At 42.0% G+C, this 14406-nt stretch overlaps 1 protein-coding gene across 1 annotated transcript in view; it reads left to right on the top strand.

Moving 5' to 3' along the window:
- The window catches only part of abtb2b (ankyrin repeat and BTB (POZ) domain containing 2b), a 154496-nt gene that overhangs the window by 70923 nt on the left and 69167 nt on the right, over positions 1–14406 (top strand). Inside the window, exon 2 of the mRNA XM_029758478.1 lies at positions 3539–3697. Coding sequence (XP_029614338.1) covers positions 3539–3697 — 159 coding nt within the window. The remainder of the gene's footprint in view (positions 1–3538; positions 3698–14406) is intronic.

Here is a 14406-nt window from a genome sequence, read left to right as displayed (position 1 = left end):
TTGGCCACCTTTCCTTCCAGTTCTCTGCTGCCAATGACTGGAACGAATTTCAAAAATCACTGAAGCTGGAGTCCCATATCTCCCTCACCAACTTTAAGCACCAGCTGTCATTGCAGCTCACAGATCACTGCACCTGTACATAGCCCATCCAACTACCTCATCCCCATACTGTTATTTTTTTGTTGTTGCTCCTTTGCACCCCAGTATCTCTACTTGCACATTCATCTTCTGCACATCTATCACTCCAGTGTTTAATGGCTAAATTGTAATTATTTCGCCGCTATGGCCTATTTATTGCCTTACCTCCCTTATCTTACCTAATTTGCACACACTGTATATATACTTTTTTTCTCTATTGTGTTATTGACTGTATGTTTGTTTTATTTTATGTGTAACTCTGTGTTGTTGTTTGTGTCGCACTGCTTTGCTTTATCTTGGCCAGTCGCAGTTGTAAATGAGAACTTGTTCTCAACTAGCCTACTTGGTTAAATAAAGGTGAAATAAAATGTTTAAAAAATGGGCCCTGGTCAAAAATAGACTACAAAATGATTGCTCTATATAGGTGTCATTTGGGACACATCCTTGGAGAAGCTGCAGAAAAGAAAAAAGTGAAAGGACATCAGCTTTAGAAGTATTCAGTAGTTTTTAAAAAAAAGGATCAGCAGATTTTTTCCGATCCTTCACTGACGTGCCTTCCAAGGTTCCAGTTTGGAAGGTGGAAGGTGACTGGTCAGCATTCCGCATGCTGGCCAGTCACCCTGCAGCTCCTGAGAAAGAGATAGGGATCTGGAGAAAATAAGAGAGGAGGAGATAAGCTGCTTTATTTATTTCCTTTATTTCTGCTTGGGGCTGCGTTCATAAGTCACAAACCTGCACTTATCTTTTTGTTCGGTCCTTCTCTTTTCCTTCGTTAGCCATCCCTCTCTCCTCTCGATTCTTCTGGGCTTGCTCTGGTGCCAAAATAAAGGTTTTTCCCTGGGGCTCTGAGAAAAGAGGTACAACACACACAGAGACAGGCCCCAGAGCCATAGATACAGAGTTGAACAAACTCACAGCCATGCATAATAGAGCCAGCCCCCTTTCTCAAACTGGACACTGAGGTCTGCAGAACTTTTAGGTTGTGTTCATTAGGGCTGGCAACGGAAACTAGAAACAAAAATGTGTGTTTCTTATTTGTCAAGTCCAGGTAGTCCCTCTATGTTTCAGTCCATTTTGTTTCATTTAATGCCTAATGAAAACGACCCAAGTCAGTGGAACCTCTGGCCAATCAGTGTCATTCATTCGATTTGAGTACCACTGCAGAAGAGTCTAATCGCATCATGAATGCTTTTGCTCTGGCAATCAGCAGGTAGAGCTAGCAGCCCTTATATCAATTGCCTAAACAATTACAGGTCCTGGAACATATCCTGGATCTAACCCAAACTGATGAACCTGAAAAAGCGGTTAATTAAACACTTTTAAAGACAGTGGATATTTGCAGGCAGGAGGACAATGTGTTACATTTCACCCATCACTTCTCTGTCACTCCTCAACTTTGCAATCTGCCAGTTGGAGCCAGGCAGTGAAAGACTAGGTCTGCATCCCAAATGGCACTCCATTCCCTATATAATTCACTACTTTTTACCAGAGCAAATATGGAGTAAAGGTACCATTTGAGAAAAAGCCTTGGGTGACATTTCAATATTATATTATGCCAGGATATTATCTTTTCAACCAGGATTAGGGGCGGCAGGTAGCCTAGTGTTTAGAGCATTGGGCCAGTAACCGAAAGGTTGCTGGATCGAATCCCCAAGCTGACAAGGTACAAATCTGTTGTTCTGCCCCTGGTAGGCTGTCATTGTAAATAAGAATTTCTTCTAAACTCACTTGCCTAGTTAAATAAGGTTAAATAAAAAATTACAATAAAAAAAATGCTTGATGTATTTTACTGTCATGTAGAATAAAATTAATTCTATGCGATAAGGGTTATCTAATGACTTCACTCGGTCATAATAGAATTTTGACATTGACATGTGGTGAGGAAATTGAATTGAAGGAGGGGACAAGGAATGTTCTTTCTATTTTCCCTCTCTTGTTTCTGTCTCTCTCTTACCCAGTCAGTCATTAAACTCTAGTGGGTGTGGCTAGATTTGATTAACAGCTGCTCACCCTGCTTTGACCAAAAAAGTGGTTACACACTCAGGAAGTGTTGCATTTCCATGACAACTATGCTTTCCTCCCCTTACTAATTGTGCTGATGCACACACACTCTTTCTCACACACACAAGAGTGGACGTGGTTCCTAGAGGGTCATTCTTAGGAGGAAATGCCAGTCATGTCCCTTAAAGACCCCATCTATCTCAGGCAGTGAAGGCAGTGTGCGTGTATGTGCGTGTGTTTGCATGAGCGTGTGTACATTGCATGTGTCAGCACTAGGAACATATTGGCAGGATAGGGGTTGTTAGGGTTAAAATTTAGGTCAGGTGGTCTCTAACCCCGCACCCTACCACATGTCTTCCCTGTGGCTCAGTTGGTAGAGCATGGTGTTTGCAACGCCAGCATGGTGTGTGCAACGCCAGGGTTGTGGGTTCGATTCCCACTGGGGGCCAGTACAAAAAAAAAATGCATGAAATGAAATGTATGCATTCACTACTGTAAGTCGCTCTGGATAAGAGCGTCTGCTAAATGACTAAAATGTAATGTAAATGTTTAACCCCGACTCTGGGTAGCTGACAGTGAGTGGCGACAGCAGGGCAACATCTTGGTATTTATGACTGAAACCAGACCCAGAGTGCACTGCTCCGCCTGTTACCAACAGTAGCTAGCTAGGCCTAACCATAGAAATATAATTACTACAACGGACATCTCCATTCAAGTCAATGTTCTGAAATTCTATGTCTTTGGGCCTAAGATGCTAATGAATAAATAAAACATTTTCTTAAACTACCCTCTTATGACCAAGCTTTCCATTTAAAAAAAACCTTTTCTCCAGATAAACTTCCCTCAACAGTCACTAACACAACTACCAAAGCTTGTTTTACTGCTGGTATACCCATTGCCTCTAAAGTTCAGTATTTCACATGGCATGCATCCATAAAGGCACCCTATTTCTTATGTTGTGCACTACTTTTGACCAGGGCCCATGAAACTGCTAAAGGACTTGGAGCAAGTTTTGTCAGAACTGATTTGCCAATGCCTATTTTATTACATGTGTAATTCAAACCTGCTCTGTGCATGGCAGTAGTTGACAGTAGGATTCAATTGAAAAAGATGACTGACTTTGTGTGTGTATGCCTGTGTTAGTGTATTTAACTGTTCACCTGATTTTTGCAGTTAGCTCTGCTTCTTATTTCTGGATGTGTCCAGCCAGGGCAGGCCTCACGTTCGTGTTTGTGTGCGCGTGTTTATTTATCTTCAGCAGTATGGGTTATACAGCAGCGTTACAGGACCTCGTATATCGCCCAGTTTCAGCAGATGACCCTTGATTTATTTGTGATCCATTGGTGATTAAACACATCTCTCTCCTCCTCCCTCTCTCCCTCTTTCTCTTACTCCATAGGGGTGCTGTCCCTCCCGGCCCACTTCAGTCCTTACACAGAGGGCCAGGGACAGGGCCAGGCTGGGGTGGAGAGCAGAGAGGACGCCTATGCCCAACTGGAGCTCCGCACCCTGGAACAGTCCCTCCTGGCCACCTGCGTTGGCAGCATCTCCGAGCTCAGTAAGTGTGGGAAAAGAAGGGTGTGTGTGGGGGTAGGGGTTTGTGTGTGTGTCATATACGTGTGTGTGTGTGTGTGTGTGCGTTTTTAATTTCATTCTATTCACATGATGAGATTTCTTTGAAGTTTTACACAATGTTAAAACTCTTTGTGAAAGTACTTTATTTTTTCAGAAACATTATCTCTCAGGGAATATAGTTCTCTCCAAAGCAAAAAATTGCTTTATTCAATTATTTGGACACTGAATAAGAAACACTCAAACATCAAGTAGATAAAGTAAAGGAATAATATAAATCACACATTTATTTGGATAAATCCTTAACATTTCTAACATTTGCTTAACATTCCCTCTGCCTGCCTGTTAGCTCTAACTCGGGAGGACAATAACCAGACATGGGCATTCCTTGTGCCAGATTAGCTGTTATTTTAGCCAGTCAACGTGTGGGAAATGGAGAACAGCGATAATATAGACACATTTATCACTGACTCTAGATTAGGCCCATCATATATCTGTACAGAATAAGCGGTCTACTGTACATGGTTAGTCTCCAAGGATGGTGTAGTTTAAAGGCTTTCTTGTCATGTGGAATGAAATGGAAGGGATACAGTAGGCTTGGGCGGTGTACCGTATATACCGTTTACCGGGATATTTGAAATAAGCCACGGGATGGTTTCTTTGAAGTTTTTCAATAAATGTGAATATTTGTAGCTACTTTTTAAGTTAATACCTGCAGTCAACTTGTGCAATACGTTACGAGATAAAGCAGATTGCGTTCTTCATTTCAGCATTCAATAGTTCCCCAGAACAGTAACGTGTTTATTTGTAAATAGCACAACGGGGGAAAGTGGGAGCAGGTGAGTCCGTAGTGTTCTATACTGTATCTATCGGCGAGTTTCTGTTGTGCAGTGCACATGAGGTGATGAAGTTACACTTGTATGCAGTTCACTACTAAATGTTTGCCATCAGATATCTTACAATGGCTTTCCGCAAGAAGTCAAAGAGCCTTGGATGAGTTATCTGTACATTTGCAATTTTTTCCCGGTGCTTCCTACTAGCATTTTTTTTCTTCTCCCCTCTGCTCCGTGTACACATGCTGTTCTTCCTTCAGAAAAGCATGTATCACAACTTTGTTCATTTACAGAATTTGTCTCATTCACTTTCACTTGTAAATGTCTCCGCTCTCTGAAAATGACATTCGGTAGCTACTAGCTATGCTTGTATAACTTTATGAGCTGGATTATCCTGTCTTTGCAATTAGTTTATGTTTTTGGTCGTTACCATTTAGCTGTGATTTCACTATTAGTTTGTGCTAATTTTGTTAGCATTTTGGTAATAGCCCCAATGGGATTTTCTTGCATTTTTAGCACCTCCTTGTGTGGTGTAAGGATAATACCGTAAATCTTGGGATGAGAGAATGACGGTATGACGATATGAAAGTCTGGATCCCGCCCACGCCTAGGATACAGTGTTTGGATGTTGCTAACCTTCCCACATACTGTAAGAGGGGTCTGTCTTGTCTTTGTCTTTTTTCTTTCTCTCTCCTTCTCTGTCTCTCTCTGTTTTTCTCTCTCTCTAAATGTTTTTTGTCTGATTAAATTCAATTAAATTTCAAGGAATTAAAGTTCCTTGTTGAAAATGAATAACACTTTTCATTCAGAATTTCAATGGACATTTCTGGAATGAAATTGAATTGAACCCTGCTCTTTGCATCCCTCTCATCAGAGATGGAAGGAAGCACAGGACCTCAGCGACATAGTACTCAGTCTACATAGAGGAAGGAGTCTGTGTCTACTCCATTTGGATGACAACCGGGTTATCCTTGATAACAAAAGACGTCTGGAGTTTGTCTCCTGGTTGTCCCACATCCCAACCCATCAAACCACCTAGAAAATGCTCAGACTGGGATGGGCTCAATAATGAAACCTCGGCTGCATCCCAAATGGCACGCTATTCCCTACACCAGTACTCTAGGACCAGGGTTGGGAAACAGTGCCCTACACTGTAAAAAAAAATATTGGTTGCTTCAACTTACAATAGTTTGTTAGCAGGCTGCTGTCAAGTCCAATACGGGGTACACGCAATACCGTCAGGGGTACGCCAAATAGAAATGTGATTTGTATAAAAAAATATATTTTTTATTCACATTTTCAAACAGTCCATTTATATTTTCCAACGGGGCTATACATTTGGGGGAGTTTTTTTTTCTCACCAGAGTAGCCTCATTTCACTGCCAAAAATAAAATTACACCATCTAGTGTTCAGTGAAATGTCAAATGTCAAATACAGGTAGCCTAGTCAAATAATTAACATCCAATCATATTAACCGTTACCCTCTCGCGGGAATTCCACTAACGGTCCGTATGTAACCAAACATAGCAGCTGCTCATTCCATTTGCTCGAAAATTGATAAATGGTTAATAAAAGTAAGGTCCGCGTCCATAGAGACACATATACCAGCTCTACTGGAGGTACTGCTACTACCAGCAGTACTAGCAGGAAGAATGCTACTACCAGCAGTACTACACCTGCACCTGTCGATGACACAAGTTGTTCTGCTTCCACGAGCACATCCAATGCTAGCATCAGTAATTCTATATTTGTTGTTCGCCCAGCTAGCATGGACACTGACAGTTGTGATTCTGATGCAGCCGAAGCGCTACTGCCCCCTTACCTGGGAAAGCACCGAACAACAGACAGGGATGTTGGACCATTGAAGAGGCGCAAATATGATTAGAACGACATTGATTTGGGGTTCACTTATATTGGGAGTAGTGCCTTTCCTCAGCCACAGTGTGTTATATGTGCAAAAGTATTATCTCACAACTCGATGAAACCTTCACTCTTGCGCACACATTTAGAAACAAAACATGCCAATTTGAAAAATATGCCACGGCAGTTTTTTGAGCGAGAATTAAGACGACTTTCGAGTAGTTAGAAGTGTATAAAAGCAACCGATACCATTAATAATAAGGGGCTAGAAGCGTCTTATATGGTGAGCTACTGAGTGGCTAGGACAGGCAAGCCCCATACTATTGTGGAGGACTTCATTCTTCCTGCTACCGCAGATATGGCTGGGACAATGCTGGGGGAAAAGGCCAAAAAAACTATACAGACAATGACTTCATCAAACAACACTGTTTCATGACGCATCAGTGACATGGCAGGAGATGTTTTGAAACAATTAGTGCTTCGCATAAAAGCCAGTGAATTCTCTGTGTTCCAGCTGGATGAGTCAACAGACATGTGGGCCTGGCACAGCTCCTGGTATATGTCCGTTACGTTTATAGGGGGTCAATTAAGGAAGATCTTCTTCTGCAAACCACTGGAAACCAGGACACCAGGAGAGGATATTTTTAAAGTACTGGACAGCTTTGTGACATCAAATGGACTTTGGTGGTCCATTTGCACAGCACTTACACAAATGACTGACTATTGGCTGAGAGAAATGTATGATAAAATGATTGTGCAGCTTTTGACATTATTGATTCTAGTCCACTGATGTGTTATGGCTTTACACCCCCTGCGATAATGTGGATAAAGAGTTACTTGTCTAACAGAACACAGGGTGTTCTTTAATGGAAGCCTATCATATATAATCCAGTTAGAATCAGGAATTCCCCAGGGTAGCTGTTTAGGTCCCTTGCTTTTTTGCATTTTTACTAACATGCCACTGGCTTTGAGTAAAGCCAGAGTTTCTATGTATGCGGAGGACTCAACACTATACACGTCAGCTACTACAGCGACTGAAATGACTGCAACACTCAACAAAGAGCTGCAGTTAGTTTCAGAGTGGGTGGCAAGGAATAAGTTAGCCCTAAATATTTCAAAAAAATATTTCAAAACCCTAAACCTTAACTAAATTTTGTAATAAATAATGTGGAAATTGAGCACGTTTAGATGACTAAACTGCTTGGAGTAACACTAGATTGTAAACTGTCATGGTCAAAACATATTTATGCAGTAGTAGTCTGTCTATAATAAAGTGATGCTCTGTCTTCTTAACAACACTATCAACAAGGCAGGTCCGACTTCAACTGTATGTGAGAGTGGAGTCTCGGCCCTCGCTAGCATGAAAACTAAATACAGGCACAGACTGTGTGTGCTAAATGATTTAAGACTGAGACTCTCTCCAATATAACCCGACGTTGCAGAGTTATGTGCATCCTTTCAAGCACATCATTCTGATTAACCTGTGGTGAATTATTCACAATTTCCGATGAACAAATAAGGTTTATATGTAAGATGGTTAATTAAAGAGCAAAATTATTGATGATAATTATTTTATTATAATTTGTGCCCTTGTCACTTCCAATGAGCTGGGTTGTGACAAAAACTCACACTCATTCTTATGTTTAATAAGTGTGTGTGTGTGTGTGTGTGTGTGTGTGTGTGTGTGTGTGTGGCAGGCTTACAATGATGGCAAAAAACAACATTTGGGAGTGCGCTGACCCTGGTGCTAGAGGGGGTATGCAGCTGGAGGTTAAGTGTTTGAAGGGTTACGGGACTGTAAAAAGTTTGGGAACCACTGCTCTGGAGGAAGACTGTCATCTTTCAAGATTTTATCATCTCATCCCGTAGAGTACCCTTTTCTCTCTACAAGTCCAGAAGCTGTTTTAGCTGTCTCACATCCTGAATGCAAGTTGGTGCAGCAACTCTGGTTAATTACACCAACATTGGGTTATTTTACACCACTAAGTGTTAATTTCAGTCTTACTCTGGCAAATTTTCTGTGACTTTATAATTGTTGAGTAACAACTTATGGTGTGTTGTATGTCTGCCTTAGGCATTTCATCACTTTACCTAAAGCAATCAAATATGACTGTATAGTGGCTTATAAGTATGCTATAACACACCATAACAAAGATCATGACTCATTAATAAGGATGTGCTGCTTGTTGACAAAAACGTTAGAAATGCATCACACTGATGGTCATTTATAATGCTGTGTGATCCTTGAGGCAAAAGTGACCAGAAATTATGAAGCACTATGTTGCTGTACATTATAAGTTATTATGGTTATACTTGGATTGCATTAGGAGTATTGGTATTGGGAATTTTGGTATAGGGAATTATGGGTCTATATGAGTCTTTGTGTGTCTATAACTATGCTTATACTGCATTATTACTCTGTCCTAGTGCATTACTATTATTCTTATTATTTACATGTGGTTGTTTATTTACATTTACATTTACATTTAAGTCATTTAGCAGACGCTCTTATCCAGAGCGACTTACAAATTATTTACCTGCGTGAAGTCACTCTGGATTAAAGCTTCTGCTAAATGACCTAAATGTGAAAATGTAAGGTTGCAAAACATGCTGGGTATTATTCTAATAAGAGCCTCCCCCTTAAAGTTGTCATCTGAACTTGACATTTTCACTCAGCACTACTGTTATGTTGCTTCAGTTGATTTGACTTCTTGGGTGTGAATCTCTAACACGAAACCCAAACTGGCTACGCGCCATCATGCATAATGTATTTTGTCCCCCCACACCAAATGCGCTCATGACACGCAGGTTAAAATGTCAAAACAAACTCTGAACCAATTACATGAATTTGGGGACAGGTCGAAAAGCATTAAACATGTATGGCAATTTGGCTAGCTAGCTTGCACTTGCTAGCTAATTTGTCCTATTTAGCTAGCTTGCTGTTGCTAGCTAATTTGTCCTTGGATATAAACATTGAGTTGTTATTTTACCTGAAATACACAAGGTCCTCTACTCCACCAATTAATTCACACATAAAACGGTCAACCGAATCGTTTCTAGTCATCTCTCCTCCTTCCAGGGTTTTTCTTCTCTTGACTTTTATATTGCGATTGGCAACTTTCATAAATTAGGTGCATTTCGCCACCGACCTCGTTCATCTTTCAGTCACCCACGTGGGTATAACCAATGAGGAGATGGCACGTGGGTACCTGCTTCTATAAACCAAGGAGATGGGAGAGGCAGGACTTGCGGCGCGATCTGTGTCACAAATAGAACTGACTTCTATTTTAGCCCTTGGCAACGCAGACGCGCGCGAGCAGTGTGGGTGCAATAATTGAATAATATAGATTTCTAAATTTATTTTGTAACACTCGCGCACGCGAGCTGTGTAGTCAGCCTGTAAGTTGGATAAACACAGTTATTTGCTAACTCAATTTGATTTAATACATCAACTCAAAATCTACAACAAATTTAGTTGGTTTTGCTAGATACAACTCTCTCTCTCATTTATATATATACATATTGTACACCTTTTGTTACATTACAGCCTTATTCTAAAATGCAATAAATCCCCCCCCCCCCCCCATCAATCTACACACAATACCCTATAATGACAAAGCAAAAACAGGTTTTTGTCCCGAAGCCACTCCTGCGTTGTCTTGGCTGTGTGCTTAGGGTCGTTGTCCTGTTGGAAGGTGAACCTTTGCCCCAGTCTGAGGTCCTGAGTGCTCTGGAGCAGGTTTTCTTCAAGGATCTTTCTGTGTTCTGCTCTGTTCATCTTTAGTTTGATACTGACTTGTCTCCCAGTCCCTGCTACTGAAAATAATCCCCACAACATGATGCTGCCTCCACCATGCTTCACCATAGGGATGGTGCCAGGTTTTCTCCAGACATGACGCTTGGCATTCAGGCCAAAATAGTTCAATCTTGGTTTCATCAGACCAGAGAATGTTGTTTTTTTATGGTCAGAGTCCTTTAGATGACTTTTGGCAAACTTCAAGCAGGTTGTCATGTGCCTTTTACGGAGGTGTGGCTTCTGTCTGGCCACTCTTACATAAAGTCCTAATAGCTGGAGTGCTGTAGAGATGCTTGTCCTTCTGGAAAGTTCTCCCATCTCCACAGAGGAACTCTGGAGCTCTGTTAGAGTGACCATCGGATTCTTGGTCACCTCCCTGACCAAGGTCCTTCTCCCCCCGATTGCTCAGTTTGGCCATGCGGCCAGATCTAGGAAGAGTCTTGTTGGATCCAAACTTCTTCCATTTAAGAATTATCGAGGCCACTGTGTTCCTGGGGACCTGCAATGCTGCAGAAATGTTTTGGTACCCTTCCCCGGGTCTGTGCCTCGACAGATCTGGGGAAGATCTGTGCCTTCTGTCTCGGAGCTCTACAGACAATTCCTTCGACCTAATGGCTTGGTTTTTGCTCTGACATGCATTGTCAACTGTGGTACCTTATATAGACAGGTGTGCACCATTCCAAATCATGTCCAATCAATTGAATTTACCACGTGTGGACTCCAAGGATGATCAATGGAAACAGGATGCACCTGAGCTCAATTTCTAGTCTCATAGCAAAGGGTCTGAATACTTATGAAAATAAGGTATTTCTGTTTTCAATTAAAATTTCTAAAAACCTGTTTTCACTTCGTCATTATGGGGAATTGTGTGTAGATTGAGTTTATTTTTTAGAATCCATTTTAGAATAAGGCTGTAACATATTAAAATGTGGAAAAAGGAAAGGGGTCTGAATACTTTCAGAATTCACTGTACAGTGCACTACAGGCTCTGGTCAAAACTAGTGATCTACTTAGGGAATAAAGTGCCAATTTGGAACATCCCTTTTCTCATATAGCTGGTGTCGCCAGAAAACCAGCTGAATCTGTGGAACCAGTGTGAGCTGTGAGGTAAATCTAGAAGAACTGTTGAGTACTGTTGAGATATAAACTGAGGACATTGAGTTGCGATTTTTCCAGGCATTTGCAATTTCAAGGCGCTCTAGTCGTGAGGGAAGCCAGGAAATGTGATACAGTGTGTGAAGGGCTCTCTCTGTTGGCGGTAAACGTCACACACACATACTGTACTCTACTGTACCTGTGGAGGTTTGTTTAGAGTCAGGGCTGGCAGGGTTGAAAAGAGTCCATAGGGAGGGACGGGAATGGAAAGGTGTAAGAGAAGTAGATGGATAATGATGGAGGGGAGGGGGATACAAGGCTGAGGCATAAAGGTAGAAGATGGAGTAGGGCGTGTGTGTATAAAGGGAAGATTAGAGTGAGGGAGGGGTGGCAATGGAAAGGTTGAGGATGGCGGTGTGGAGAAAAGGAAGGACAGAGTGAGGGGGGAAGTAATGGAAAGGTGGAGGGGTGAGGATTGAGAGTATAGGGGGGCTGAGGGTGAGGGAGGGGTAGGTTTCCTCTTCGAAACTGACTGAACACTCTGCTGTTTGTCCCTACAAGACAAGGCTACGTTCATACACACACTGACGGTTAGTAAGGCATTTAGAAAAAAAATGATGCTCACACACAAGATAAGATGGCGCTGTATCGTATGGTTACAGTCTTGCAGGCTCCGACCCTGAAAGGGGGAGGAGAGCGAGCGTACTGGTGAGACCAAGGTGAAGGGAAAACCGGCCACCACATCAGTCCATTTTACAGGCCAGTGTTCAGTCACCTAATAACAAGATCGATGACATTCGGTCACGTATTTGCCCACAAATAGACATTCGTAATTGCAATATCATCTGTTTCACTAAAACTTAGATCTCGGATGAGTCACACCCCATGGCTTTCACTCTCAACAAATTGTTCACGCACCGTGAGGAACAAGACTTTGGCTTCAGGGAAATCCAGAGGGGATGTGTTTGTTTCTACATCAACAACAGATGGGGTGCAGACTCTAGCGTAGTGACGGTCTCATCCTACTGTTCACCCGACTTGGAATACCTGATGGTCAAATGTCGACCCTTCTATCTCCCGAGAGAGTTTCCATCTGTTATAGTCAGTTTCTTATATCCAGCCTCAGGTCAACACATCACTGGCTCTCAATGATCTGTACGAATATCTGAACAAGCAGGAAACTGCACACCCAGAGGCTGTTCTGATTTGTATCTGGGGATTTTAACGCTGCGTCACTGAAACACGTGATGTCGAACTTTTACCAATAAGTCTCCCTCGCCATGAGAGGCGCTAAAGTTTTAGACTACTGTTACATGGCACACTAGCAAGCTTACAAGGCCCTCCTTCAGCAAATCAGATCGCGATACTGCTACTTCCTGTTTAAGCTCAGGACCCTGGGACTGAACACCTCCCTTGGACTTCCTGACGGGCTGACCCAAGATGTTGAGGGTAGGCAACAACACCTCTGCCACACTGACCCTTAACCTGTTGGGGCTAGGGGGCAGTATTTACACGGCTGGATAAAAAACATACCCGATTTAATCTGGTTACTACTCCTGCCCAGTAACTAGAATATGCATATAATTATTGGCTTTGGATAGAAAACACCCTAAAGTTTCTAAAACTGTTTGAATGGTGTCTGTGAGTATAACAGAACTCATATGGCAGGCAAAAACCTGAGAAGATTTCATGCAGGAAGTGGCCTGTCTGACAAGGTGTTGTTGTTCTTGCCTCTGTTTATTGAAGACTCAGGATCTTAGCTGTAACGTGACACTTCCTACGGCTCCCATAGGCTCTCAGAGCCCGGGAAAAAGCTGAACGATATCGAGGCAGCCTCTGGCTTAAACACATTATCGCCTTTGCCAAGTGGCCGATCAGAGGACAAAGTGCTTAGGCGCGTGCCCGAGTCGACCCCATGTTGTATTTTCTTTCGTCTGTTTACCTAATTGCAGATTCCCGGTCAGAATATTGTCGCTTTTTTACGAGAAAAATGGCATAAAAAATGATTTTAAACAGCGGTTGACATGCTTCGAAGTACGGTAATGAAATATTGAAAAATCTTTTGTCACGAAATGTGCCGTGCGCATGACCCTTATTTACCATTCGGATAGTGTCTTGAACGCACGAACAAAACGCCGCTTTTGGAACATAACTATGGATTATTTTGGACCAAACCAACATTTGTTATTGAAGTAGAAGTCCTGGGAGTGCATTCTGACGAAGAACAGGAAAGGTAATCAAACTTTTCTAATAGTAAATCGGAGTTTGGTGAAGGCTAAACTTGCTGGGTGTCTAAATAGCTAGCCCTGTGATGCCGGGCTATCTACTTAGAATATTGCAAAATGTGCTTTCACCGAAAGCTATTTTAAAATCGGACATATCGAGTGCATAGAGGAGTTCTGTATCTATAATTCTTAAAATAATTGTTATGCTTTTTGTGAACGTTTATCGTGAGTAATTTAGTAAATTGTTAGTAAATTCAGCGGAAGTTTGCGGGGGGTTTGCTAGTTCTGAACGTCACATGCTAATGTAAAAAGCTGGTTTTTGATATAAATATGAACTTGATTGAACAAAACATGCATGTATTGTATAACATAATGTCCTAGGTGTGTCATCTGATGAAGATCATCAAAGGTTAGTGCTGCATTTAGCTGTGGTTTGGGTTTTTGTGACATTATATGCTAGCTTGAAAAATGGGTGTCTGATTATTTCTGGCTGGGTACTCTGCTGACATAATCTAATGTTTTGCTTTCGTTGTAAAGCCTTTTTGAAATCGGACAGTGTGGTTAGATTAACGTCTTGTCTTTAAAATGCTGTAAAATAGTCATATGTTTGAGAAATTGAAGTAATAGCATTTTTGAGGTATTTGAATATCGCGCCACAGGATTCAACTGGCTGTTACGTAGGTGGGACGATTTGGTGCCACCTGCCCTAGAGAGGTTAACACAGGGACCCACCCAGGGGTGTGTGCTTAGGCTCCTCCTGTGCTCCCTGTTTACCTACGACTGCCTGGCCACACACGACGCCAACTCCATCAAGTTTGCTGATGACATAATGGTGGCTGGACTGATCACTAATGGCAATGAGACGGCCTACAGGGAGGAGGTCAG

Source organism: Salmo trutta, chromosome 7, assembly GCF_901001165.1.
Source record: "Salmo trutta chromosome 7, fSalTru1.1, whole genome shotgun sequence".
NCBI classification, from domain to species: Eukaryota; Metazoa; Chordata; class Actinopteri; order Salmoniformes; family Salmonidae; genus Salmo; species Salmo trutta.
The sequence above is the reverse complement of the archived record's forward strand: the minus strand, read 5'-3'. Positions and strand labels throughout refer to the sequence as shown.